Genomic DNA, 27,328 nt, shown 5'->3' on the forward strand with positions numbered 1-27,328 from the left:
TGTGGTGTTTTTTTAATTGGGGAGAACCTTTTCCTAAGAAAACATCCAACACCCTTTAAACACCTCTAAGCAGCAAAGCTGGTGGCTTGTAATTTGGTCCTTAATATTTGAAAACCCCTTGGTAATGTGCTGTTTCATTTCTAACAGGCTTTCAGAAACAAGGAACTCTAATTTACTTATTTATTATTATTTATATTTATATTATTATTATATTTGTATTTGTATTTATATTTGTATTTATATTTGTATTTATATTTGTATTTGTATTTGTATTTATATTTGTATTTGTATTTATATTTGTATTTATATTTGTATTTATATTTATATTTATATTTATATTTATATTTATATTTATATTTATATTTATTTATATTTATATTCTCAGTTTATTTATTCTGAGCTGTGAAATAGGTGTGGGCAGCTGTGCAGGCTGAGGGGGTAAAAGGTTTTAAGGTTCTTCTGGTATTAAAAACAGCAGAAAAGTGAGAACTGGGATAAATCCAGTGCCTGGAGCTGATGCACAGCAGACAAGGCCTGGCTAATAACAAAGAGATTATAATATAAATTATAATTAATAAAATATATATATTAATATAATTAATATATATAAATATTTTATAAATATTTATATATTTATAAATATATTATATATAATATATATAATATATATATTATATTATATATATAAATATATATAATATTTATATATTATATATATTTATATATATAAATATATAAAATAATATATATAAAATATAATTAATAAACAAGAGATTTGGGGTTTTTAATACCTTAATGGCATGAAATCAGTGCAGTTTGGTGAGGGGTATCTGGAGAAAGGCGTGATTCATAATTAACCGTGATTAACGATTCTGTGGCTGCCCTTGGGAATCCTGGCTGCTCTGTCCCACGAGCTTTGGTGGCTCTGGGGTTTGTCCTGGAGAGCAGGATCAGCTGCTTGGCCTAAATGCACTTTTTTTACCCCAAACAGAGTCAATCTGGTGCATTTGACTCAATTCTTCACAGCTGTGACATTGCAGGAACTGAAATTGTGCTTTAGCCTCAGCCTAATACTATTATTATTATTATTATTATTATTATTATTATTATTATTATTATTATTATTATTATTATATTAAATATTAATATAATAAATAATAATATAATACATAATATTAATGATATTATATAATATATAATATTTATATATAGTATTAATATAATGAATAAATATAATAATATAATATATTATAATAATAATATAAATAATAATATATAATATGTACTATTATATATAATATAATAATAAATAATAATATAATAATAATATCAATATAAATAATAATAAATAAATAAATTAGAGTTCCTTGTTTCTGCTTTGTCCTTCCCACAGTGAGCTCCTCACCCCCAAACCTGAGCAATTGGGGCTAAAACTGCTTTTATCTCCTGCTCAGACTTGGTACATGTAACAAGAAAATAGCGTGCAGGGAATCCAAGTCCCTTTCCACATCTCTGTTTTGCGTCTGCTGCCAAAAATTGCAACCTCAGAGCTTGAGGATGCCGTGGTTTGTGTTAGAACACATCATGTGCCCGAGTTTCAGAGGTGCCAAACGCTTGGAAGTGCCATGGGAGGTGCTGAAATTCCACCTCAAGTGGGACAGCTTCTGGCTGAGCATCATCTCTGCTAGCAGGAGAAAGTTGGTCTGCTCACACCAGCCTGACAGCTCATTAAAATAATAAATTGATGATGGTAATTAAGCAGTGACCTTAATTTGATTCTAATCTCCTTAGTGTGTGTGCAACAGCCAAAGTTGTTTTGGCTCTTCAGCCATCTGTAACAGGCAGGAGGGTGCTGGAAACAGCCAGCAGCACTCCTTGCTCGGGGAGCTGTGACATGGGACAGGCCCAGGCGTGGGCTCTTCATCCCCAGCTGCTTTTAGCACACATTTGTGTCCCGTTACTGGACTTTTGGCTTTGGGTTCTTTTTCCCTTTGAACTGAAGATTGACCAGAGGGAGGCAGTTTTCTCTCGTTCGGTCTCAGTTGTTTATTTTTCCTTCTCAGCATTACAAGGTACAAGGAGCTGTGTGCACTATGATAGAAAAGGGTAAAATGGCCAACAAAAATCTTCTTCAAGGTCTTTTATATGTCCATTTACCCAATTAACAGGTGCCAACTAAATTATTTTCCTTAGTGACCCACTGACCCAACACCTGAGTGCTGCACTGTGGCATTTTCTACCCAATCACTTAAAACCACCCAAAAACCCTTAGGAGAAGAACATGAAGAAGAAAGGACAAGAGACAACACCCCAAATCCTCCATCCTGTCTCCTGTTCTCTAAACTAACTTTTTCACCCAGTGATTTAAAAAACTTTATAATCTACACACTTACACTTTCCCTATCTAACTTTAACATTTGTTTTCATGTATCACCATGAAAACATGCTCATGAATTTCATGTTAGATGAAATTCAGTGGTTTTTTGAATCCTAGAACTAAATATTAGAAACAAGGGCACACACTCTGTATCTCAGACTCCAACACATTTGTTGTGTTTCCTTTACAAATGTGTCCCTTGTGAAGCAGGGAAATGCCACCAAATTCAGTGATTTTCCACAGGGTGGGGAGGAGAGACCCACAGGGGCTGATTTGGGACCAGGATTGGCTCAAGGGACAGGGAAAATCTAAAATATTTTGCTTTTCACTGGGTGGTGGGCATGGCTCAGCTGGGAGAAATTCAGGATCCAGTTGGAATTCAGTCTTTGTGGTTTTAGAAGGTTTTTGGTTTGAGTTTGGCACAGCTGCTGGAGATCCTTTCACTTTGGAAAAACTGTAATTTTCAGGGCTGGAAGTCATGGGGGAGCCTGAGCTTCCTGCAGAGGGTTAATCTCTTAATTATTATTGCAAATGAGCTTTACAGCATTGCCACGTCCTGAGCGTGACCTGCTGCCCAGTCCTGGCACCTGGCAAAGCCTTGACTCTTCTAAGAGGAGTTCAAAAAACCCCAAATCAACCCAAACTAAGAGAAGAGCCCCAAAAACTTGGCGATTTCCCAGGAGTGTCAGGTGGGTTTTTGTTTTCCCCACTCTTTGCTTTGCCAGGATTCAAATATTAATGTTGAAGGGCTCTCCCAGCACCGTGGGGAGGAATTGCCATCACAGCAGATCTGATCTAGGGAATATTTTTGGTGTGGTTCAGCCAAAAACTGCATGCAGTGATTTTAAATGAAACATTGCAGGCAGGGGAGGGGTCTGTGTTCCATTTTGTGGGTTCATGGCCAGTTTTCCCTCCCGAGGCAATAAAGCTCTTTATGTCAATCTGCACCTTCTGTCCTGCCCAGGTTAACCCTTGGATCTGCTTAAGAGATGAGCTTTGAAAGGAGTTTTTAGTGCCTCACAGGCAGTTTGGTACCTCCTGAAGGCTTTTTTTGTGCAGCCTGTGGTAGCACAGGGGCAGATTTTCCTGTAGGAAGAACCTTTGTGCTCCAGTGGATGTTTTTATTTGTGGTGAAGGTTCCAGAGCAGGAAGAAAAAGAGCATTGCTTTGTAGATCTCCATATCTCTGATGGGTTTGATCTTTTTTCCCCCGTGAGCTTTGAAATGCATCCTGATTTATTTAAACGAAATAGCAGCGACCTTGGCAAAAAGGGAGAATGTGCTGGGAGGTCCTGGAAGCGTGAGCAGGTGATGTTGTGTCACACCAGACACCGGAGTGATGGCTTCAAGGCTGGAGGGAGCTTTTTTGCTGGGGAAAAGGCAAATGTTGAAGGTGCAGAGTGGCCTGGCCCTGGCCAGGAGGTTTTTTTCCTGCTGAACTTGAACCTGGGCTGTCTCCTGCCCTTTCTGTGAGTCCTGATCTTATCTCCAGCACTGTGAACCCCTGGCAGCTCTTGGCCTTGGGTGTTAAACACGTGCACTGGAGACAGTTTGGTGCGGAAAGGTGAACTTTAATCGGAGTCCTGATGGAAATTTCACTTCCAGCCTTTCTGTTTGATCCCAGCCTGCTGCTGATGGGTTGTACTGAGTGTCCCTGCCCGATGCTGGGTGGGTTTTATCTCTTTCTCCAGGACTTTTCAGCTCCTGAGGAGCTGGGTTTGCTCTGCAGGGCTGTAAAAATGCCTGACTCACGTGGTGAACACGGGGGATGATGAGGAAAGGTTTCTTTAGGTAGCCTCAGTTCATCTGCTTCTCTTTGACACTCCTGCCTGCAGAACCAAAGCATCCCAGAAATCTCTGATGATCACCTGTGCCATTAATTTTAATTGCTGTAGAAGCAAGAAGAGGTGGGCGATTTGTTCTCCTGGCTTTTCTTGGACCAGCCCCTCCTGACACAAACCCTCCCTCTCTTAGGGAAAAGCAGCAGTGAGGGGTTTTTGTGTGTGAATTGGGAGTTGTCTCTTTGGGAATTGTTATTTTAGCTATAGTGTGTCAGCTCTCAGCAGTGGATGGATCCAAGGCAAGCTTTGCTTGTGTCCTGCAGAATTTCCAGCAGCAATTCCCAAGGAGTGATCCAGGCCTGCTGTTGTGCAGTGCCTTGTCTTTTCCCCCTGGAGATGCTGGTTAATTATAAAATAATAAATATAAATATATATATAAATAAATATAAAAAATAACCCTAAGCAGCTTAGGGTGCCAGAGCACCTCAGAGCTGATCCTGTGCCTGGAAGCTTCCCTGGCTCCAGATTTATTGGCCCTGGCTTAGGGAGGTGTCCTGCTGCCCTTTCCCTTCCCAATCCCAGAGGATAAAGCTGCCAGACTAAACCTCGCCTGTCTCCATCTCTGATTTTCTTGGAGGATAAAATACGTCTGCAGTGACAGAAAAAAGGCAGATTCTTTTCTCTTTGTTCTTGTGTGCTAGGAACAAAAAAAACCCTCTACAGTGAAAGCAAACAAAACCTCCAAAAATCCCAGCTGAGACCCTCCCCAGTTCCCCCAAACCTTTAACCTTTAACCTGTCTCCTCTCTGCCCTGAGCTTCTCCTCAAAGAGGAGCTCTGGGCTTATTGTCAAAATGGGAATATCAGGTTTTTTCCAGAGAAAAGCAGTGATATTCAAACCAGTCTTCTCCTTCAGTCTTCAAGTGAGAAATAATTAATTATGCTACCTTAATATTTACTCTCATAAACAAATGTTAGCCCTGATTTGCAGGCGCTGCTTTCCATCCCATCTTGATTTAATTAATGCTTCAAGGGATCTCAGTGCCCAAATGGTCTTTTTCATGTAACTTTTCATGGGATACCTGCATTCACCTTTGAAAGATTTAATATTTCTTTCACCTCAAGGAAGCAGAATTTTCCAGCAAGTGAGCAATTAACAGCTATTAAGAGGTTCTAAAATACTAGCATTCATATATTAGTACAGTCCTAAATTCCCCTCAGCAGAAGAGTCTTTCTCAAGTTCAGTTATTATTGCAATTACAGTAGACAGGAGCTGCTGGCATTTCCTGAGCAGCATCTGCAAGGGAGAAGGAAAAACCCAAGTTTTGCTTCTTTTTTTCCAATCCAAACCTGTGTTTTATGAGTGTCTGTGAGCTGTGTTTCCACCTCAGGGCTCAGCTGAACCCATCATTAACTTGCTTTTTGGAGTAACACCAGTGTGAGTGGGTTCTGCTGCTGGGATGGATGCAGGAAACTCCACTTTTTGTGCTTTTCAAGGGACCACTTTTCATGTTCTGTCCTGTATTTTCTGTATTTTCACCTGTACCTGACCCGCTTTCACCTGCAGGTGTTGGCAGCTGCATTCTCTGTTTGAAGCTCAGTAACCACAGGTTGCAAAATCTGGTTTGCTGCAGGATTTTCTGTGCTGTCCTGTGGGGAGTTCAGGTTCAAAAGATGTTCTTTTGAACATCTTAATTCCTGTTCTTTTGTCTTAAAAAGGGAAAATGTGGGATGATACTGGAATGGCTGCTCTGATTTAAGGAGGAAATACAGGAAAATTGTACTGTAGTGACCCATCTGGGAAAACAAGAGACCCACTAAAGATATTTCTGTCTCGTCTTTCCTGTGCCAAAAGGGAAGTGAAACTCATTCAAATACAGAGTTTATCCTCAAACAGTTCCTTCAGCATCCTGGGGCAGATTACTTGGAAAGTTCTTCGTACAGCTGGGAATTTGGGGGTGATTTTGGGTTAGGATGTTCAGCAGAAAGGGCTGTTTCTGTCTGAATTCCCCGGTCTTTTTTACTTCAAGGTAAGGACTCAGTAATATGGGGGTAATCCTGGGGCAGCTCTGCAAATTTACCCTCCTTGGAGAAGCCCAAGTTTCATTTTTGCTGGATGTTCTGCACTGCTCTGGAGTTTATTCCTCAAAACTTCTGTGGAAATGGCTCTGAGATTGGAAAAAAACTAAGGTTTCAATGTACTGCTAATGATTGGAAAACACAGGAGAAGAATGAGGGAATAATCAGAGTATTCCCAGTATGAAAGAATTTCAGGTAGCTTGACTGGTAATTACGAATTTCAGATAGCTTGACTGATAATTATCAGGGAGGAATGATGAGAGTTGGTGAGTCACGAGCACGAAAGGGAGCCCAGGCTGTGGGGCTTGTGCTTTTCCTCATCTCTTTTAGGGAATAAGAAATATAAATTTCTCCCTTCGCTCCTAGGAGCTGTTGATGGGAGCGACACCCTGACGTGCCAGCTGGATTCCTGAGCTCCTGTGTGACTGCTGGAGCTGCTGCTGTTGGAATAAGGAGCTGTCCTCAGTTCTTGGCCTGGCCCAGAGGCACCTCCTGGGTGCTGCATGCAAGTCCTGGACGTGCTGGAAACGATGGGGATTGGCAAGAACACCACGTCCAAATCCGTGGAGGCAGGAGGCTCCACGGAGGCCAAATACGAGGATGAGTCCAAGCACCCCACCTTCTTCACCCTGCCTGTGAGTGATTGCAGCCCTCAGGCTCTGTGTGAAGCAGGGGAAAATGTTCCAGCTGTGGGGTACAAACCCTTTATTTCCACCAGCAGCCAGAGACAAAACTCTGCTCCCCTGAGTATTTGTGTATTCCCAGGACGTGCAGCAGCCCAGGCACTGCACTGGATTGTCCTCCTCCAGCAGAATCATGGAATCACTGAGGTTGGAAAAGACCTCCAGGATGGTCAGGTCCAACCTGTGACCAATTCCCACCAAAAATCATCAAGTGTCACCTCTGCTCCGGTTCTGAGCAGCTCCAGGCATGGGGACACCAGCACAGCCCTGGGCAGCAGTGCCAGCGCTTAACAACAGCGCAGAAATATTCCCCATGTCCACCCTGAGGCTGTTCCCTCTCCTGCTGTCCCTGTTCCCTGGGATAAGATCCCAAATCCCCCCCATCAGGCTGTCCCCTCCTGCCAGGGACTTGTGCAGAGCCAGAAATTCCCCCTGAGCCTCCTTTGCTCCAGCCTGAGCCCCTTCCCAGCTCCCTCAGGAATTCTCCAGCCCCTTCCCAGCTCCCTCAGGAATTCTCCAGCCCCTTCCCAGCTCCCTCAGGAATTCTCCAGCCCCTTCCCAGCTCTCTCAGGAATTCTCCAGCCCCTTCCCAGCTCCCTCAGGAATTCTCCAGCCCTTTCCCAGCTCCCTCAGGAATTCTCCAGCCCCTTCCCAGCTCCCTCAGGAATTCTCCAGCCCCTTCCCAGCTCCCTCAGGAATTCTCCAGCCCCTTCCCAGCTCCCTCAGGAATTCTCCAGCCCCTTCCCAGCTCCCTCAGCAATGCTCCAGCCCTTCCCAGCTCCCTCAGGCCCTCCTGGGGCTCCAGCCCCATCCCCAGCTCTGTTCCCTTCCCTGGACACACTCCAGCCCCTCAGCAGAGTTTCCTTGCCCAGCTGGGCTCACACCCAGCCCATTTTGACCACCTGAGCTGCTCAGCCCAGGCAGCAGCAGGGAGACACTTGCTGCTCTTCTGCTTACTCCCATTTTCAGTTGAATTGTTCTGCTGTAAAGCTCGAGAACTCTTCCAGCCAGCCTGCTGCTGGTTCCCCCTGCCCCAGGCTGACACTGCCCAGCTTTCCAGGAGCTCTGTGACACGTTTTTAAGGAGCTCTCGATGATATTTTTAAGGAGCTCTGAGTGATGTCTGTCAAGTCTCCCTCTGTCCCAGCCCTGCTGTTACAGAAATGATGACTTGCCACGCTCCTCGTGTTTTCTGACAAAATATCAGAGGCACCAAGGGAGAAAACTGAGTGACATACGAGTCGTGGTGGCAGAGGAAACGTTTATTTTAAAAGACCTCAAATTTTTATTCCGTTTTTCAGGTCGTCATAAACGGCGGAGCCACCTCCAGCGGCGATCAGGACACCGAGGACACGGAGCTGATGGCCATCTACACCACAGAGAATGGCATAGCAGAAAAGGTACGTGGGGCTTCCCTGCTGGCTGAGAGCTCATTCTTGCTCTCCCAGCTCGTGATTTGCCCTCAGCAGCCGCCCCAGATTGAGGTTTCCTGTCTCAGAGCTGCTGACTTGCAGATTCACATCACCCCGGGGAGTTGTGCCCTCATGACTCCCGGTCACACTCTTTGGTTGCAGCACTTGGGGCATGACTCAGGAAATGGTGGAAGAAGTTCATGCCTTTAATTTTGATTTTTCCAGCTTTTTTTCCTCCATTCTTTCATTCCTTCATTCCTTCATTCCCTTATTCCCCTTCTGTCCAAAATCCTGCAAGCAGAGATGGTATGAACCTGAGCTTTTGTTTAAAATAAGGATGAGGATTATGGTAAATCTGAGTTTCTGAAATACTCAGTCAGACTGGATTTGTAGTAAGGCCTTGTCTCTGAAAAACCTCAACCTGACCAAAGTTCTTCAAATGTCCTGATTGAAACAAGAACAAAACTCCTGTTCCAAGCAGGGGCAGGATGATGCTCCTTCCTTCAAGGGCAAGGATGACATCAAGGGATGCAGCTAATGCTTTCTAACTCAGACACCAAAACTCAGTGGTGAATTTCAGATTTAAAGCATCCCCTGAGCAGCCAGAGGTGTGTCAGTGCTGGGTCCCAGCTCCCTCTGCCCCTGTGTCTCACATTCCGTGGACAGGTTTGTGTTGACCTGGGCAAGTTCCTGATGGCTGATTTTTGGAGCATGCTGGGGCTGGAGTGGAGAGGCACAATCTGATAAAAGCCTTGAGTAAAAGGTGTTTGGGTGGGATTGTGCAACGAGATAAACGATCGCCAGACGCGCAGCTTCACCAAGTGTGCTTTTCTCCCTTCCACTTGATCCCTGTGATCACACCTGGGGGTGATGGAGAATAATCCACCTAAAGCAGACCAGGAGCTTCTGATTAACCAGCTCTCCTCGAGTTAAAGCTTTGCTGTGGCTCCCAGTGAAGGAACAGGGGTGGCACAGGATCCCTGGGGCTGCCCCTGCATCCCTGGAAGTGCCCAAGGCCAGCTTGGACAGGGCTTGGAGCCACCTGGGGGTGGTGGGAGGTGTCCCTGCCCATGGCAGGGGTGGCACTGGGCCTTAAGGTCTTTGCAAGCCAGGCTGGATGTCAGCAGGAATTTTTTTATGGATTGGAAGGGGCGTCCCAGGGCAGTGATGGAGTCCCCATCCCTGGAGGTCTTCAAGAAATGTGTGTTTGGAGATGTGGTTTGGTGGTGACCATGGTGGTGCTGCTCTCTTGGTGGTCCTGATGATCTGAAAGGGCTTTTCCAGCTTTAACTATTCCATGATTCAAATCCTTAATTTTTTTTCACGTGGGTTTTTCTTTAGAGAATTGGGTCAGGAGAGAATCTGTTCATTTTCCAGTCAGTGAAAAGCTGTCACTGGTGCTGCAGGAGGGGCTGGGCAGGGGCAGCTCCCTGGAGAGGATTTCTCAGTGCTCAAAGTGCTTTCTCCGAAATGAGAGTTTCTATATTTTGCTTTTTGCTGCAACACCCTCCACATCCCCCCAGCACTGCGCTCCCAGAACGTGAGCGATCCCAGTGGATTTGTTTTCCCAACAGAAGGCTGAGCTGAGCAGGGGGGAGAGTGCCAGGCTCAGTTTGGCTGGCTGACCTTGCAGGTGGCTCCAAGTGGAGATTTCCTCAGCATAACCCGTGGATGTGTTGGGATTTTTGGAGAAGCAGAGACCATTTGAGGCAGTCACGAGTCTGGCAGAGTTCCCAGGCTCTGCGTGAGGCAGCTTCACGTGAGTTTGTGTCTTGGGCTGGATTAGGGCAGAGCACTTGTGTTGTATAAGGTAATTTTTTTTTTTTTTTTTTAGTTACTTGATCTGAAATGACAAAATCTGATACTTCCTCCTTCCTGCTTTTATTGTTGTGCTGGGTTTGTTCTCAGGAATTTCCAAAGCAGAGGGTTTGGATGGAAAGGATTCCACTTCTTTGTGGCAGAGAAATGACATAGAGTGTTTGTTTCCTTGTGTTAAATCTGCAGGGTGTTGATGTGTGAATGTCTGTGGGCAGTTGTCCATTGGCTCTCACAGCTTGGCCTTGCCCAAATTCCTGGGGGAATTTAAATTCCTGCAGGAATTCTGCTTGACTGGTGGAAATTGGTTGGGGATTAATTTGGGTATAATAATTAGCATTTTTCCTGACTGCATAAATGCAGGGGGTGGGGGGGGGGGAGAAGAAAAATGATAAATTCTTTGGCTGAAAGTGGTTAACCAGGATGAAATTGGGTAAGAGCAAAGCAGGGAAGCAATTATCATAATGAGGATTTATTTTTGCCAGTCATTTTCATCTCTGATGCAAGGACAGAGCTCTTCTTAGTTCCAATTCTTCCCTATTTTATTTCTGTGTTTGTTTTTGTGGTTTTTGGGGTTTGGTGGGGTTTTTTTAACAGTTTTGTCACGATGAATCCATTTTTGGGCACCTTTTGGCTGCCAGATCAGTTCTGTCACAAATCAGCAATTATAAATAAATAAGCAGGGAGTGGCTGTCAGAAGGGAACGTGTTGGGTACAAATTCAGGAGCTGGATGTGAAAGGCTTTGAAATCGTCACAAATCAGCATCACTTGGGAGTTGCCTGACAGTTGAAATTCACTTTATTCCATGCAGCAATAACCTGCTGGTGTCTCTTCTTCCTGCAGAGCTCCCTGGCTGAGACCCTGGACAGCAGTGGCAGCTTGGATGCCCAGAGGACTGACATGATTTACACCATTGAGGATGTTCCTCCCTGGTACCTCTGCATATTTCTGGGCTTGCAGGTACATCCCAAAACAGTTCTTTCTTCTCTAACTTTGAAAGTTTCTCGAGGATTTTATGTCCATTTTGTGTGGGGGAGTTTTTACCCTTCTCCACTCTCAGGTGGTTGAAGAAGTTTCTCCTGGAGCTCATTCAGATCATTGCTCTGAGAATGTTTTTGAGTTTTCATTTGTGAGATTCACTTCAGTATTTAGAGTTGTAAGTTGTTAGTAGATGAGTGAGGAAAGGCTCAGTGCTAGGGACGTTTTGTCCAAACAAACACATTCCAAAGCATTCTTTTTATTCCTGCCTTTTCCTCAAGGACAGGCAGTTCTGTAGGAATCCTGTTTCTACTTGTGTGTGGAGTATGGTGAAGATTTCTTCGTTGTTTTGCTTTTGATGTGCTTGTGTGGAGGAAGAATTAAGGATTATCCATCTGCTGGTCCTCGGGAGCTCCTCTGTGTGTGCTCCAGGTTGATTTGTGAGCCAGGGGATGTGACTGGAGATATTTCTGGGCTGGAGGCTGCTCTCAGGAGAGTTACCTGGGTGTCTCCTCACGCAGCAGAGCAGCTGTGGAGATGTTTCAGTTCCCTGTGTGTCTCACTAAGGACTTTTGGCTTTGGGTTCTTTTTCCCTTTGAACTGAAGATTGACCAGAGGGAGGCAGTTTTCTCTCGTTCGGTCTCAGTTGTTTATTTTTCCTTCTCAGCATTACAAGGTACAAGGAGCTGTGTGCACTATGATAGAAAAGGGTAAAATGGCCAACAAAGATCTTCTTCAAGGTCTTTTATATGTCCATTTACCCAATTAACAGGTGCCAACTAAATTATTTTCCTTAGTGACCCAGTGACCCAACACCTGAGCGCTGCACTGTGACATTTTCTACCCAATCACTTAAAACCACCCAAAAACCCTTAGGAGAAGAACATGAAGAAGAAAGGACAAGAGACAACACCCCAAATCCTCCATCCTGTCTCCTGTTCTCTAAACTAACTTTTTCACCCAGTGATTTAAAAAACTTTCTAATCTACACACTTACACTTTCCCTATCTAACTTTAACATTTGTTCTCATGTATCACCATGAAAACATGCTCATGAATTTCATGTTATATGAAATTCAGTGGTTTTTTGAATCTTATAACTAAGTATTAGAATCAAGGGCACGCACTCTGTATCTCAGACTCCAACACCTGTGGACGGCACAGGAATCAGACGGGAGATCTCAGGATGACGGGAGAGCAGAGCTCAGGGAGCTTTGCTGGGGACCCAGGAGGGAAAAAGAAGGAAAAGCTGCTGATGGAATGACTGACTTTGGTGTCCCCTGCCTGTTCCCCCAGCACTACCTGACGTGTTTCAGCGGGACCATCGCCGTGCCCTTCCTGCTGGCCGATGCCATGTGCGTGGGCTTTGACCAGTGGGCCACCAGCCAGCTCATCGGGACCATCTTCTTCTGCGTGGGCATCACCACCCTGCTGCAGACCACCTTCGGCTGCAGGTCAGAGCTGGGGCTTGGGCTGCCCCTGGGCAACCTTGGCACCTCCCAGGAGCCAGGAGTGGGGGTTTCCAGAGGAGGAACACAAAACTGGCAGCAGCAGGTGATCAGGGAAAGCTGCTCCCAAAAAGGGATCTGAAATAAAATAAAATAAAATAAAATAAAATAAAATAAAATAAAATAATATAAAATAAAATCTGCCAGGAGTGGGGGTTTCCAGAGGAGGCAGCAGCAGGTGATCAGGGAAAGCTGCTCCCAAAAAGGGATCTGAAATAAAATAAAATAAAATAAAATAAAATAAAATAAAATAAAATAAAATAAAATAAAATAATAAAATCCCCCAGGAGCCAGGAGTGGGGGTTTCCAGAGGAGGAACACAAAACCGGCAGCAGCAGGTGATCAGGGAAAGCTTTGGGAAAGCTGCTCCCAAAAAGGGATCTGAAATAAAAAAAAATAAAATAATATAAAATATGAAATAAAATAATAAAATAAAATCTCCCAGGAGCCAGGAGTGGGGGGATTTCCAGAGGAGGAACCAGCAGCAGCAGGTGATCAGGGAAAGCTTTGGGAAAGCTGCTCCCAAAAAAAAGAGGGATCTGAAATAAAATAAAACATCCCAAGGGTGAGAAAATACAGCACAGGGAGGAGGGAGAGGGTTTTTCCAGCTGAGAAGGCAGAAGTTTTCCTGGAGGATGAAAACTTCCTACACCTGGGTAAAGGGGAGCTAACTACAGTATTTGAATTAGTTTCTTGAATTAAATTCTTGGCAATGTTTAAGATGTGGTGTTGGCAAGAACAGGATGTTGTTTTATTAAGATAAATCTTTAAAAACCTGTGTTCCACAGTGACCACTGCACAAAAGGATTTTTTTTCACCCCTCCCAGCTAATCTTGGATTTTTGTCACTTACTAAAGAGGGATTTAGGGCTCATTCAGAGAGGAGGGGCCCAAAATTAACAGTGCCATCATTTGGAAATCCTCTATTCTTTCTGTGTAATCCCAGCCCTGCCCGGGATTTTTCCCTTTTCAGTGGCTCCCACTTGCACTGTACTTACATTTTTATATCCCTGAAGGCCAAATTGTGTTTGGCTCTTAAAATAACTTGTATTTAAGGAGGAAATTTCCACGCCTGGATGTTTTATAACTATTCCCCATGTGATTTATATAAACCACGTGGGTTTATATAAAGCTGGGAATTGGATACAGCAGCACAGGCCTCTCAATGAGATTTGCAGGTATTCATTGGCAAGATCTGCCAACTGCAAAGTATTTCAGCAAATAAAGGTTTCAAAAGGTCAAATTCCACGGTTTAAGGGTCCTTAAAGATGGATTTAGCTCGATTACGAGGTGGAGTTGTGGTCAGTTTGGTACCCAGAGCAGTTCTAGGAATCCCAGCTATTCCTGGAGTTATGTAGCCAGCCCCAGCTCTGGCAGGGGTTCATTAGTGGGTAATTAGTGGCGCTGAGACCATCAAATACAGATTTAATCCACGCCAGGGTGGCGTGCCTGTCGCCGCTTTCTCACATCTGTGGGACATGTGAACACAATGAGACATTTCCAGATGTCAGAAAAACTCTTGTGGGTGCCAAAATGGAGCAACTTGATGATTTAGGAGTGAAATTTAAATGGTACTTAGAGATTTTGGTGCTTTAGCTGGCTTAAAATCTGTAAGTCACGTTCCAAACTTGACAGAGAGACAGATCTTGGTTGACTGATTTTGAGCAATTTGTTAAAAAAAATCGTTAAAAAGTAAATTACTTTTTATTTGTTGCCTGGCATAAGGAAAAAAAAAAAAAAAAATCCAGATTTTGAGCCTTTTGGGAGCTGCCTCAGTTACCTGTGGCAGGTAAAAGCTGAGCAGGACGTGCTGGGGTGTGATTTTCCACGGGTGTTTAATGGGATGGAGAGCAGCAGTGACCTCAGCAGCGGAGAATGTGTTTTGTGTTTGCAGTGTGTGTTTACCCGAGCTCAGAGGGGGCTGTGGGGCTGTGTAGGTGGGATGGAGCAGTAGCAGCTTGTTCCAGGTGTTGCACACCTGCCATGGGGCACCAGCTTTGCTTAATGAGCCTGGCACAAGGGGGTGAATCATTCCCTGGGCCACCAGCCCTGGCTTCCCGGAGACAGAGCTGGGATTTGTGCTTGAAGGAGCTCCCAGTGCGAGTTTGGTCCGCTCAGCCATGCCTGGTTGGCTCCTGGAGTTGATAAAATTCGAGTTTCCAATGGAATTTCCAACATTGGGTGGGTTTGAAGTTGCCCAAACTGCTCCAGCTTCTGCCTGAGAACTTGACAGCTACCGTTAATAACACGCCTCTGGTTTGATCTTTTCTGTGCTCAGGGTACGTTTTCCCCTCCACACTTCTCCTCCTTGGAGCATTTTCTGGTCTTTACCTGAACCTGAGCAGTTCTTCCTCCTGTAAAACAGCCCCTGAGCAATTAATTCCCTGTGTCACAGCTTGGCATCTCCTGTTGGAGGGAATCTCATGGCCCTGCATTCACGTCAATATTAGTTCAAAGTGCACCTGTAGCTCAGTTACACTGGGTTGTTTGTTACACAGGGTAACAAATTGGGATTATTCGTTGGCTGCTCTGAGTTGTGAGTAATGATCATTCCTGGAGCTGTGAATTCAATAAATTGAATTCAATGTATTCAATAAATCCATAATGGGTGCAGGTAGATCCTCTTTAGATCTTTAAACCATTTGGGAAGTAGAAACACCGACGCTAAGAATGTAATCTTGAAATTCTCGTCATGTTTGTGTTTATTGGTGGCAACCACTTGGAACATCTAATCTGCTCCCATCGACCCAGCAGTTATTGACACACACATTTAGAAATGAGTGTACTGGGAGTGCTGCCCAGGGAAGGGATGGAAAATGTGAATTCTCTCCAGAGAATTCCCTGTGCTGGGGTGGGAAGATCTGTTCCCCCAGCTCAGTGTCCATCAGTGCCTGGCCCCCTGGGGTTACCCCCTTGGTAGCTTGGCTTTTTGCCTTGTGAAATCTTTGTATTTCTCTGACTGGGATTTTTTTTTTTTTGGTGAGAAATCCTCTTATTTCCCAGTTTTACAGCTGAGTAAAGGGTGGTCTGAGTGCCCACCCACCCAGGATGTCACCATCTCTCCTCTCCCTTTCCAGGTTACCCCTGTTCCAAGCCAGTGCTTTTGCGTTTTTAGCACCTGCCAGAGCCATTCTCTCTCTGGAGAAGTGGAAGTGCAATAACACAGGTAATTATTGTTTATCCTTCTCCAGGTTTAAGTGACAAATGGCCCAGGTCACGTGGAGTGCAGCTGCCAGAGCTGCTGACATAAAAACTGGGAGTAATGAGCAGGGAATATGGAAAACCTCTCTTTTTACAGTGTTTAAAATACTGTGCCACAGAAGATCCCTAAAAATGTCTTTGTGGAGTTCTGTTTCTGGGGATTTTTTTTTTACTAGAAAAACGTTGACAAAGGAAAGGTAAACGTGGCATAAAATAATTCTCCTGTTCCATTTGCATTCCGTTAATGTTCCTTCCCGTAACGTTCCAAACATTTGGAAATAGCGAGTCCAACGGAATCCTTTGAAGTTGTGAGTGGGAGGGAGTTTGAGCAATGAGCAGCATCACCTCCAGACCAGGATTTTCCCCTGTTTCAGTCATACCTGACAGGTTTTGACAAGATTTGGATGTTCTTTTTCACTCTTTCCCTGCTGATGTCGTCATCCTGGGAGGTTTGATGTTCAGAGGGAAAAGATTCTGGGATGGGAGCATTTGGATTTTCAATCCAATCCAATTTTTCGATTCAGTTTGCTTTGGATTGGATTGGATTGGATTGGATTGGATTGGATTGGATTGGATTGGACTGGGAGGTGGAAATGACTCTGGCAGTTTCCTGTTCAGTGGGGGTGGTTACTCAGTACCAGGGCAGTGGGAATCACGCTGCTCACTCCTGACTGAAGCTCTTCCCAGAGCTCCTCTGGACTCTCATAATTGAATTTCTATTACTTGTGTGTTGATACATCTCTGTGAGCTCACATTCAAGATGTGATCAATACCCAGCTTGTTGAAATAAACTGATAACCCTGGGTGGAGAGGCAGTTTTCCCCACAACTCCACATTTCCAAAAAGAGCTTTGCTGCATCTTCCTCCTGAACCTTTTCACCTTCCAGAGCTGCAGGTTGGGGTTGTGCTCATTCCCTGAGTGACCCCAGCTGGGAACAGCAAGCCCTGGGGTTTGTGATTGCAGGATTGGAGTGGGGAGAGGATTCCTGACATTTCTGTTTTCCCTCTTGGGAGCAGAGGGCTGGCTCTTGGGGACGCTGAGCTGCTGTCACTTCACCCGTGACAGAATTGCTCTCTGTGTGAATTTGGGGCTCATTTATCAGGCAGGGCGTGAGGAGGGATTTGTTTTGTGTGAAATGCTGGCAGAGTGGCTGGGGAACAAACCCCTGTTTGTTTTTTCTCCCTTGGCAAGATCTAACAGTTACAAACGGAACGGCAGAGCTGCTGCACACGGAGCACATCTGGTACCCCCGGATACGAGAGGTAATGTGGGACTTGCCTTTAGCTGTCACTCTTCTCCAGTTCCAGTTAAGTTTCTCACTTAATCATCTGTGTCTTCTTGTCTTTAAGTTGGTAACTTCTTGTTTTCTCTGCAATCTCCATTTGGATATATCCCTTTCCTCATTTCACGGAAGTCTTCCATCTTTTCCACCTGTTCATTGCTGGACAGCAAATACCAGGAGTTAGTTACTACATCCCAAAAGCTGTGCAGTGAGCTGCTCCAGTGAGATGAAAACTCCTAATTTCCATCTGTGTTCAGCTGCTGCCAGGCCTCTTGCCTGCTGTGCTGGCCCCTGGAAGGTGAATCCGCAGTTAGGGAATCTGGTTCCTTCCCAAGTGTCTTTAAGTTGGAGACTCTTGTGATGAGAGGTTGAGACTTGTGGAATCCCTGGAAAGTCCTTCTCCACTCACAGTGTGAGGTTGTGGTGCCCTGCAGGGCAGGCTGAGGGCTGTGCCACGCCAGGGTGGCAGGTAGAGTAGTCCAAATGAAGGCGTGTGTCATGGAATTGATCTCCCATCCCGTTGCTTTGGGCTGCCAACTTTTTCTTAATTAAAAACAACCCCTCTCTCTTCCCCATGTTCAAACCATAGCTACATCCTGCCAAGAGCCCTGCAGCCAAGAGGGCTGACAGTCTCCTGAGACCACAACGCTGCTCTAATCCAGCTTCTAAGGAGCACTTGTGACCAATGCAGCACACACTCTGCCCCTAGGAGCTAGGAGCATCACCTCGTGGCGCACCAACCCTTGCCGTTCGATCTGAGAGCTTAAAGGTTAGCCTGGACCCCAGGTCTCCTGTCTGACAGTGTGATGTGCTTTCCACACAGCTTCCAGACTGGCCCACTGGTCTGTTGTGTAATAGTTTTGTGGAGAAAACCATAAGTGTTATGCTTAAAGCGATAAGTCACTTAAACATAATGAGCTGTTTTATGACGGGGAAAAAAAAAAACTAAAAAAAAAAAAAATTTTGCTGAGTTCTTCTGTGTCACTGAATTCTTTTAACTGCAGTTTGTAATCCAGAGCAGAAAAACAAATTTCCTGTCAGATGGGACTGAGCTGCCTCTCTGCCCTGTTGTGTGTTCAGATCCAAGGTGCCATCATCATGTCGTCGCTGATCGAGGTGGTGATCGGGCTGCTGGGGCTGCCCGGGGCTCTGCTGCGCTACATCGGCCCCCTGACCATCACCCCCACCGTGGCCCTCATCGGCCTCTCGGGCTTCCAGGCTGCTGGGGAGAGAGCTGGCAAGCACTGGGGCATCGCCATGCTGTGAGTACCCTGCTGGGGAGGCAGGATTTTGGGTGCTGGGGAGGCTGCTGAGCGCTGCCAGCGTGGAGAAACACCGGGGGCAGGAATGTGGATGAGTCCAGCTGGAAATGTGGGAATCAGGATTGAGAGCAGCAGCTCGGGAGAAAAAGCCTGAAGAAGCTTTTTCCCTGGGAAGAAATCCTGCCCTGGGAGGATGAGGAGGCCCCAGAGCAGCTGTGGCTGCCCCTGGATCCCTGTGAGTGCCCAAGGCCGGGTTGGATGGGCAGCTGGAAAACCAGCTTCAACTGATTCAACTTCAACAGCAGCTGGAAAATCAGCTCCCAGAGTATTTACAGGAATCATGGAATGATTTGGGTGGGCAGGAGCTTAAAAACCACCCAGTGCCACCCCTGCCATGGCAGGGACAGCTCCCACTGGCCCAGGGGGCTCCAGTGCTGGTCCAGCCTTGGGCACTCACAGGGACTGGGAAACCTCTGCAGAAAGGCCACACACACAAAGACACAGCAAATCTGAACTAAACCCAGCATTGTCCCTCTGCCAATGCACAAAGTCACAGAAATTAGACTGAAATTAGACTGGAATAATGTCTCAGAGCAGCCTGCCAGGGTCTGAAGGGGTTCCAAGGAAGCTGGAGGGGGGCTGCTCATCCAGGAGAGGGAGTGATGGGCTCAGATTAGGAGAGGGGAACTTCAGGTTAAATACACAGGAGAAATTCCTCCCTGCGAGGAGCTGGGATGGAATTCCCAGAACATCTGGGGCTGCTCCATCCCTGTGAGTGTCCCAGGCCAGGCTGGATGGGCCTGGAGCAGCCTGGCACAGTGGGAGGTGTCCCTGCCCATGGCTCCTCCATGGAACTGGGGGGGGCTTTAAGGTTCCTTCCAACCCAAAGCATTCCATTCCATTCCTCTCTCCAGCAGAGGGGAAAGGACAGTGGCCAAAAACGAGGCGTGAGGAGCAGGATTTGGTAAAGCAGGAGTCGATCTGGGAGCCATTGGCTGGGTGGAGCTGAGTGCTGTAGAAAAGGTTTAACAGGACACCAAGGAGAGGAAATACAGTGAATAATTTGTATTTCTGGGTTGGCATTGCCTGTTCCCTCTCCTGCAGCAGCAGGTGAATACCACTGGTGCCTCTGCCGTGGTTTGCTCACCTGTGGCCAAGAGAAATTGATTTTTGTGGTGACAGAGGGCACGAGAATTGCCATGAACACCATCAGTGGCCGGGCCACGAGCAGAGAGATTCCTGTCAAGGGCACAAAAAGGCTTTTAGAGGGAATTTCAGGGCCTGGTGTGTGTGCCATCGGCTGTAGGGGCCAGGGAGATGAAAGAATGAAGAGGAATAAGTGAGGAAAAAGAGAAGACAAAAGCTCCCCGTGTGGGGAAACAGCCAAATAAGGCTGGAAACCCCATTTTGGGGAGAAAAGAGGCTGAAACAGCTCTGTGCTCCACGTGCAGCTCTGGAAGCAGGAGGAATGCCTTGATGAGATCAGATTGTGATCTCACTAATCTGTTTGCACAGTGCTTTGAACATGTAAAGTATTCTGTAAGTGCAGCTTATGATTAAAAGGGCTCTTTAATTCTCTTTTATCTTGGATGTTGGCATCAGGACTATTTCTGTGATTCTATTATATTAAGCAGCTGATCCAAAGGAACCTTTTATTTGCCTGTAAAACAAATTCTGTGCAAGTTGGGACTCAAGTTAAATGAATCAAGCAGATCTTTGAATTGGACATGGAAACGTGTAATTAAAGCTGACATTTCTGCAGACGGGAAAAAAAATAAAAATAAATAAATCAATTCAGGAGCAAGATTTAAATATTACCCAGTCAATAAAGTATCTCTGGCTTCTGCCATGCAAAAAAATGTTCTCTGGATGGTTGAAAACAACTGTGAGATGTGGCTGCTGGAATTGTGATGAGATCAAGGTCCTGCTTTTCTCCCTGGCCCTGCAGGATCAGCTCTGGCAGAGCTGGAGGTGCCTGGGAGCTGCAGATCCATCTTGGACAGGATTCCCAGTTTCCCAAACAGATTCCTGACCTGACTCGTTCCATTATTCCCTAAAACACTCTGCATTGTGATTTGTAGAAAAGGGAATTATCCCTGAGCTGGGCTTTGCTTGTTTATCCAAATTTTCCTGGGGCATTCAGATTTTTGGTGCTGTTTCCCCTCTGATAGAAAATCCACTGCAATAGTGGAATACTGTATTTTTTTAACAACTCCGTGCTAAATAAAATCCAGAGCTGCCTGTCCTCAGGGCTGGTGCGTGAGGGAGTGGAGCCCATCCTCCCATGGTGGATTTTGGGGCAGGTTTTGGGGCAGATTCTGGGATTTCCTGCATGGAAAAGATGTGCATTCTTCTTTTCTCCTGGACTGCCGAGGGCTGTAAACTCCCCTCCTCGTTCCTGGGGACCGAGGGAGAGGAAAACTGGTTTGTGCCTGATCCAGGGCACAGAAGAGGGACTCTCCTCTCCGAAAATCCTCTTTTTATTTTTCAGCTCAGCTGATATAAAAAACACAATCTGAGATTTCAGCAGAGCTTTGCTTCTTCAGACAGCTCCAGTCTTTGGGAGGCCCTTTCAGAGCAGAATTCTGGCTCATTCAGAATTCAGAAATGCCCTGGCTTCTGATTTTTCAGTGCATTTTAGCTGTAAAAAATTAATTTTTAATGTCTGGAGGAGCTTGGCAGTTTCATGGTAAGGGGTGAGTGCATGATAATTGAGATATCTAATACTGATGAACTCCTCTTGCAGCAAATCTGGGGGATTCGTTTGCAGCTTCGTTTGCAGCTGTTTAGTGAAATACTCATATTTAAAATAATGGATTCTGAAAATTTCCCTGACAGAAATGTTTGAAGTGCTTTTGGAGTTTCATGCAGATTTTGAAATGTGAAAATTAACTGTGTGCAGGCCTCCAGTTTTGCTGTTTCTCCCCAGTTTTGCTGTTTTACAGAGCAGCCCTGGGTCACAGGAATTTTAACTGAGACTCTCCCTTCAGTCTGGGCCCGTTCCTGATTCATTTGATCTGCTTGCAGCTGCTGACTTTTGCAGAATTTTAAATCTAATTCTGTTTTGGCGTTTGGGGAATAATAATTCTGATCATTTTTTGCTGCCTTAAATTGAAATATCTGCATTTGTGTTGTGCCTCCAAGGGGTCTGAAGAGAAGAATTCATCGTGTATCGTTGCTAATGACATTTCTCTCCTGTTCCCACCCTCCTCCTCTTTTCCTCAGGACTATTTTCCTAGTGTTGTTGTTTTCTCAGTATGCCAGAAATGTCAAATTTCCCTTGCCCATTTATAAATCCAAGAAAGGATGGACAGCATACAGGCTGCAGCTTTTCAAGATGTTCCCTGTAAGTTGAACTTTTTCTTCCTTTGGGGGAAAAAAAATGAAAATAAAAATTTCTGTTTCAGGGTTGTTTTTTTTTTTTACCTTGGTTTTGATTTTTCTTAGCAGTAGAATACTCAGAGTGGTGAGATAAAAGCTTAAATGGATTTATTTAATCCATATTAAATAAAATATGGAAATATCCTGATTTTGTGGCCGCTCTGCTGAGGAGCTGCTGGAGATGTGGGAGGGGAGGAAGGGATGGATCTTTGTGCAGTGAGAGCCTAAACAGAGCCCTGAGAACTGCTGATAACTGATGGATATCATCTCTTTTCACCTGAACAATTCCCCTGCCCCTGCTGCTCTTGGTTCCCCAGCGTTCCAGCTGGGATCCTTTAAGGGGAGGGAGGATTGCTCTGACCCCAAGGGCTTTGTTCAGCGCCTTCCTCGGGGCACGTGGGCTCACCAATCATCCCCTCCTCTGCTCCTCCTGTCCCCCAGATCATCCTGGCCATCCTGGTGTCGTGGCTGCTGTGCTTCATCTTCACGGTGACCGACGTCTTCCCCCCGGACAGCTCCAAGTACGGATTCTACGCGCGCACGGACGCGCGCCGCGGCGTGCTGCTGGTGGCCCCCTGGTTCAAGGTGCCCTACCCCTGTAAGTGTGCCCTGCAGAGCCATTCCCCCTGCTCCAGAGGCTCTGTGGAGCGTTCCAGAACCTCTGGATCTGGGTGATCCATCTGGGAATGGGAGTCCCTGCTGGTGGTGGGGCTGGGGCTCTGGAGGGTCCCTTCAATCCAAACCATTCCAGAGTTCTGGCACACACCACGCTCATTGCTGATGGTTTTTCCTTGTTTTCCTCTTCACCTGATGCTTTAAGGTCTCCCCCAGGGGAGGCTGAGGTTCTGAAACCGCAGTTTGCAGGTTTCTGGGTGACTCTTCTGACCGTCCCTGTGACGTGGAAATCCCAGGACTGGCTGATGTGTCTGTCCTTGGCAATCCTGTTAAACGTTCTGCAGTGACAGGGACAGGTTCTTACAGCTCTGCTGAGGTCTCTCACTGTCTAAAGAATTCTGTGGGGAGTTCCTCCCTGCTCTCTGCACCTCCCTGCCCCAAACTCTCCCATTCCTGGACGGGCACAGGAAAATGCCCTGACTTGCCAAGGCAGGGCTGGAACGGGCAAGTCACAGAATGCCAGGCCCTGCTCAGCAGAGAGCAGTGGAATTATTTCCAGGAGAGCACCAAACACTTCACATTGGGCATTTATGGACATTTTATGGACAAACCCTGCTCAGCAGAGGACAGTGGAATTATTTCCAGGAGAGCACCAAACACTTCACATTTTCATGGCTAAACCCTGCTCAGGAGAGGACTGGAATTATTTCCAGGAGAGCACCAAACACTTCACATTTTTATTAGACCCTGCTCAGGAGAGGACTGGAATTATTTCCAGGAGAGCACCAAACACTTCACATTTTCATGGCTAAACCATGCTCAGCAGAGGACTGGAATTATTCCCAGGAGAGCACCAAACACATCACATTTTCATGGCTAAACCCTGCTCAGGAGAAGACTGGAATTATTTCCAGGAGAGCACCAAACACATCACATTTTCATGGCTAAACCCTGCTCAGCAGAGGACTGGAATTATTTCCAGGAGAGCACCAAACACGTCACATTTTCATGGCTAAACCCTGCTCAGGAGAAGACTGGAATTATTTCCAGGAGAGCACCAAACACTTCACATTTTTATTAGACCCTGCTCAGCAGAAGACTGGAATTATTTCCAGGAGAGCACCAAACACTTCACATTTTCATGGCTAAACCCTGCTCAGGAGAAGACTGGAATTATTTCCAGGAGAGCACCAAACACTTCACATTTTTATTAGACCCTGCTCAGCAGAGGACTGGAATTATTTCCAGGAGAGCACCAAACACTTCACATTTTTATGGACAGACCCTGCTCAGCAGAGGACAGTGGAATTATTCCCAGGAGAGCACCAAACACTTGACATTGTGTTGTGGATGTGTTTTTATGGTGGCCACATCTGAGTTTAAAGCTGTTAAAGGCTGGGAGTGTGGCATGAGATCGCACAACTTCACCCTTCAGAAATTAACGGGGTAACTGGGGAATAATATCCTTTTAGGATAGAATTATGGGAATTACCAGCTCTGCCACCACACTGGGATGAGGCAGCTTCCTTGTGGTTTTGCACATGGCTTTGCTTCTCAAAAGAAACCACTTCTAAAGCAGCAGATGAAGAATAGGAGCTTTTGGGAAAGAAGAAGAGGGGGAAAGCTTCCCCACCCTGATCAGCTCTTTGGTTTTTGTGAGGTTCATTCACTCTTGTGTGCCTGAAGCTCCCTTTGTTGCAGGAAGCTCATCTCTTTCAAAGAGATAAAAGCATCGAGGCAATTGCTGTGGAAAACCTGCCAGGCTTTTCTGCAGGCTTAAATTAATCTTATTTTCTCTGCTACAAAAATGGAGCTGGGAGGTGTTTGTGCAGTGATCAGAGCCGGTTGTTGCCGTCCTCTTTGGTAGACTAAACTTGTGACCAAAGTGAGTTTTTGGAGCAATAACAATTAAGTGGCATTTGCCTCACTGCCCAGAATTGTTTTCTCACAAGCTGTAGCTCAAATTCCTGATTCCTGAACAGGAGGAATTTATTTTATTTTTTTTTTTTTTTTTTTTTTTAGTGGGGTTTTGTGGTTCTCTGGGATTTTTCCAAGTGTGATCAAAGCTGTTGCTTTGGCGGTTTTTCCTTTGCTCCTTTCATCTCCTTGAACTTGCCAGCCTGTGTTAAGAGTGAAGGGAGTTTGTTGTTTCCATCAGAGATAAATAAACATTGCTGGGCACTGGGGAGGCCACACCTCAACCCCAGGGTCACTTCTGGCCCTGCAGGACGAGGGCACGGAGGGGCTGGAGCGTGTCCAGGGAAGGGAATAGAGCTGGGGAAGGGCTGGAGAATTGCTGAGGGAGCTGGGGAAGGGCTGGAGAATTCCTGAGGGAGCTGAGAAGGGGGCTGGAGAATTCCTGAGGGAGCTGAGAAGGGGGCTGGAGAATTCCTGAAGGGGCTGGAGAATTCCTGAAGGAGCTGGGAAGGGGCTGGAGAATTCCTGAGGGAGATGGGAAGGGGCTGGAGAATTCCTGAGGGAGCTGGGAAGGGGCTGGAGAATTCCTGAGGGAGCTGGGAAGGGCTGGAGAATTCCTGAGGGAGCGGGGGAAGGGCTGGAGAATTCCTGAGGGAGCTGGGGAAGGGCTGGAGAATTCCTGAGGGAGCTGGGGAAGGGCTGGAGAATTCCTGAGGGAGCTGGGAAGGGGCTGGAGAATTCCTGAGGGAGCTGGGAAGGGGCTCAGGCTGGAGCAAAGGAGGCTCAGGGGGAATTTCTGGCTCTGCACAAGTCCCTGCCAGGGGGGATTTGGGATCTTATCCCAGGGGACAGGGACAGGAGGAGAGGGAACAGCCTCAGGGTGGCCCAGGGGAGGCTCAGGGTGGAAATTGGGGAATGTTTCTTGCCCAGAAGGGCTGCTCAGGCCTGGAGCAATGCTGGAGTCCCCATCCCTGCAGGGATTGAGCAGCACTGATGGTTCATAAAATCCTTCCCAACCCAAACCACCGCACAATCCCATCAGATTCCTGTTTGTTTTGTAGCCAGGCCGTTTCCTGGGGGCAGGAGAGATCCCAGTTTTCCTCTCTCCACAGTTCAGTGGGGGCTGCCCACCATCTCTGCGGCGGGGGTGATCGGGATGCTGAGCGCCGTCGTCGCCAGCATCATCGAGTCCATCGGGGATTACTACGCCTGTGCCCGGCTGTCCTGCGCTCCCCCTCCTCCCATCCACGCCATAAACAGGTTTGTCCAAACCAGAAATACCTCATTTCCTCAGGTTATTTGGGTTTTTACCATTTTTCCCACCTTGGGATGAGACAAGGATGTGCTCCGAGATGAAATCTTGGTTTGGTCAAACATAAGAGCCGAGGATCTGAAATCCAGGATGGAGCTGTCACCTTGGATTATTTCATTACAGAACTCTGGTGGTGGAATTGGGGTTGCCAAAATCACTTGGAATGAGGTTTAGAAACAAAGAGAGGCTCTGAAGTTTTATTTGAATTTTTTTTATAATTTTCCCATTTTTATTTGAATTTTTTATAAAATTTCCCCAGTTTTATTTGAATATTTTATAAAATTTCCCCAGTTTTATTTGAATTTTTTATATAATTTCCCCATTTTTATTTGAATTTTTTATAAAATTTCCCCAGTTTTATTTGAATTTTTTATAAAATTTCCCCATTTTTATTTGAATTTTTTACAAAATTTCCCCATTTTTATTTGAATATTTTATAAAATTTCCCCAGTTTTATTTGAATTTTTTATATAATTTCCCCAGTTTTATTTGAATTTTTTTATAAATTTTCCCCAGTTTTATTTGAATTTTTTATAAAATTTCCCCAGTTTTATTTGAATTTTTTACAAAATTTCCCCATTTTTATTTGAATATTTTATAAAATTTCCCCAGTTTTATTTGAATTTTTTATATAATTTCCCCAGTTTTATTTGAATTTTTTTATAAATTTTCCCCAGTTTTATTTGAATTTTTTATAAAATTTCCCCATTTTTATTTGAATTTTTTATAAAATTTCCCCAGTTTTATTTGAATTTTTTATAAAATTTCCCCAGTTTTATTTGAATTTTTTTATATAATTTCCCCAGTTTTATTTGAATTTTTTTATATAATTTCCCCAGTTTTATTTGAATTTTTTATAAAATTTCCCCAGTTTTATTTGAATTTTTTATATCATTTCCCAACTTTATTTGAATTTTTTATATCATTTCCCCAACTTTATTTGAATTTTTTACATCATTTCCCCAACTTTATTTGAATTTTTTACATCATTTCCCCAATTTTATTTGAATTTTTTACATCATTTCCACAATTTTATTTGAATTTTTTATATCATTTCCCCAATTCCATTGAATTTTTTTATATCATTTCCCCAGTTTTATTTGAATTTTTTACATCATTTCCCCAGTTTTATTTGAATTTTTTACATCATTTCCCCAACTTTATTTGAATTTTTTACATCATTTCCACAATTTTATTTGAATTTTTTTACATCATTTCCACAATTTTATTTGAATTTTTTATATCATTTCCCCAATTCCATTGAATTTTTTTATATCATTTCCCCAGTTTTATTTGAATTTTTTACATCATTTCCCCAGTTTTATTTGAATTTTTTACATCATTTCCCCAACTTTATTTGAATTTTTTACATCATTTCCACAATTTTATTTGAATTTTTTTACATCATTTCCACAATTTTATTTGAATTTTTTATATCATTTCCCCAATTCCATTGAATTTTTTTTATATCATTTCCCCAGTTTTATTTGAATTTTTTACATCATTTCCCCAGTTTTATTTGAATTTTTTACATCATTTCCCCAACTTTATTTGAATTTTTTACATCATTTCCCCAATTTTATTTGAATTTTTTACATCATTTCCACAATTTTATTTGAATTTTTTATATCATTTCCCCAATTCCATTGAATTTTTTTATATCATTTCCCCAGTTTTATTTGAATTTTTTACATCATTTCCCCAGTTTTATTTGAATTTTTTACATC

The 27,328-nt window shown here is 44.8% G+C and overlaps 1 protein-coding gene across 5 annotated transcripts in view; it reads left to right on the plus strand.

Moving 5' to 3' along the window:
* SLC23A2 (solute carrier family 23 member 2) overlaps positions 1 to 27,328 on the plus strand; it is a 58,334-nt gene that overhangs the window by 17,214 nt on the left and 13,792 nt on the right. For 2 of the 5 annotated variants that reach the window (XM_005532969.3, XM_088068322.1), the window contains exons 2-11: positions 6,602 to 6,870; positions 8,219 to 8,317; positions 10,989 to 11,105; positions 12,420 to 12,577; positions 15,708 to 15,796; positions 17,024 to 17,094; positions 18,195 to 18,376; positions 21,602 to 21,722; positions 22,199 to 22,355; positions 25,402 to 25,549. In XM_005532969.3, the coding sequence (XP_005533026.1) occupies positions 6,739 to 6,870; positions 8,219 to 8,317; positions 10,989 to 11,105; positions 12,420 to 12,577; positions 15,708 to 15,796; positions 17,024 to 17,094; positions 18,195 to 18,376; positions 21,602 to 21,722; positions 22,199 to 22,355; positions 25,402 to 25,549 (1,274 nt within the window). In that variant the 5' untranslated portion in view covers positions 6,602 to 6,738. Of the gene's footprint in view, positions 1 to 2,962; positions 3,067 to 6,601; positions 6,871 to 8,218; positions 8,318 to 10,016; positions 10,140 to 10,226; positions 10,307 to 10,988; positions 11,106 to 12,419; positions 12,578 to 15,707; positions 15,797 to 17,023; positions 17,095 to 18,194; positions 18,377 to 21,601; positions 21,723 to 22,198; positions 22,356 to 25,401; positions 25,550 to 27,328 lie in introns of those variants that run through there. The other 3 variants (XM_088068323.1, XM_088068324.1, XM_088068325.1) reach the window with 3 other exon arrangements.

Source organism: Pseudopodoces humilis, chromosome 30 (genome assembly GCF_049639895.1).
Source record: "Pseudopodoces humilis isolate 2021_Gansu_Grassland_sample_001 chromosome 30, ASM4963989v1, whole genome shotgun sequence".
In the NCBI taxonomy this organism is placed as follows: domain Eukaryota; kingdom Metazoa; phylum Chordata; class Aves; order Passeriformes; family Paridae; genus Pseudopodoces; species Pseudopodoces humilis.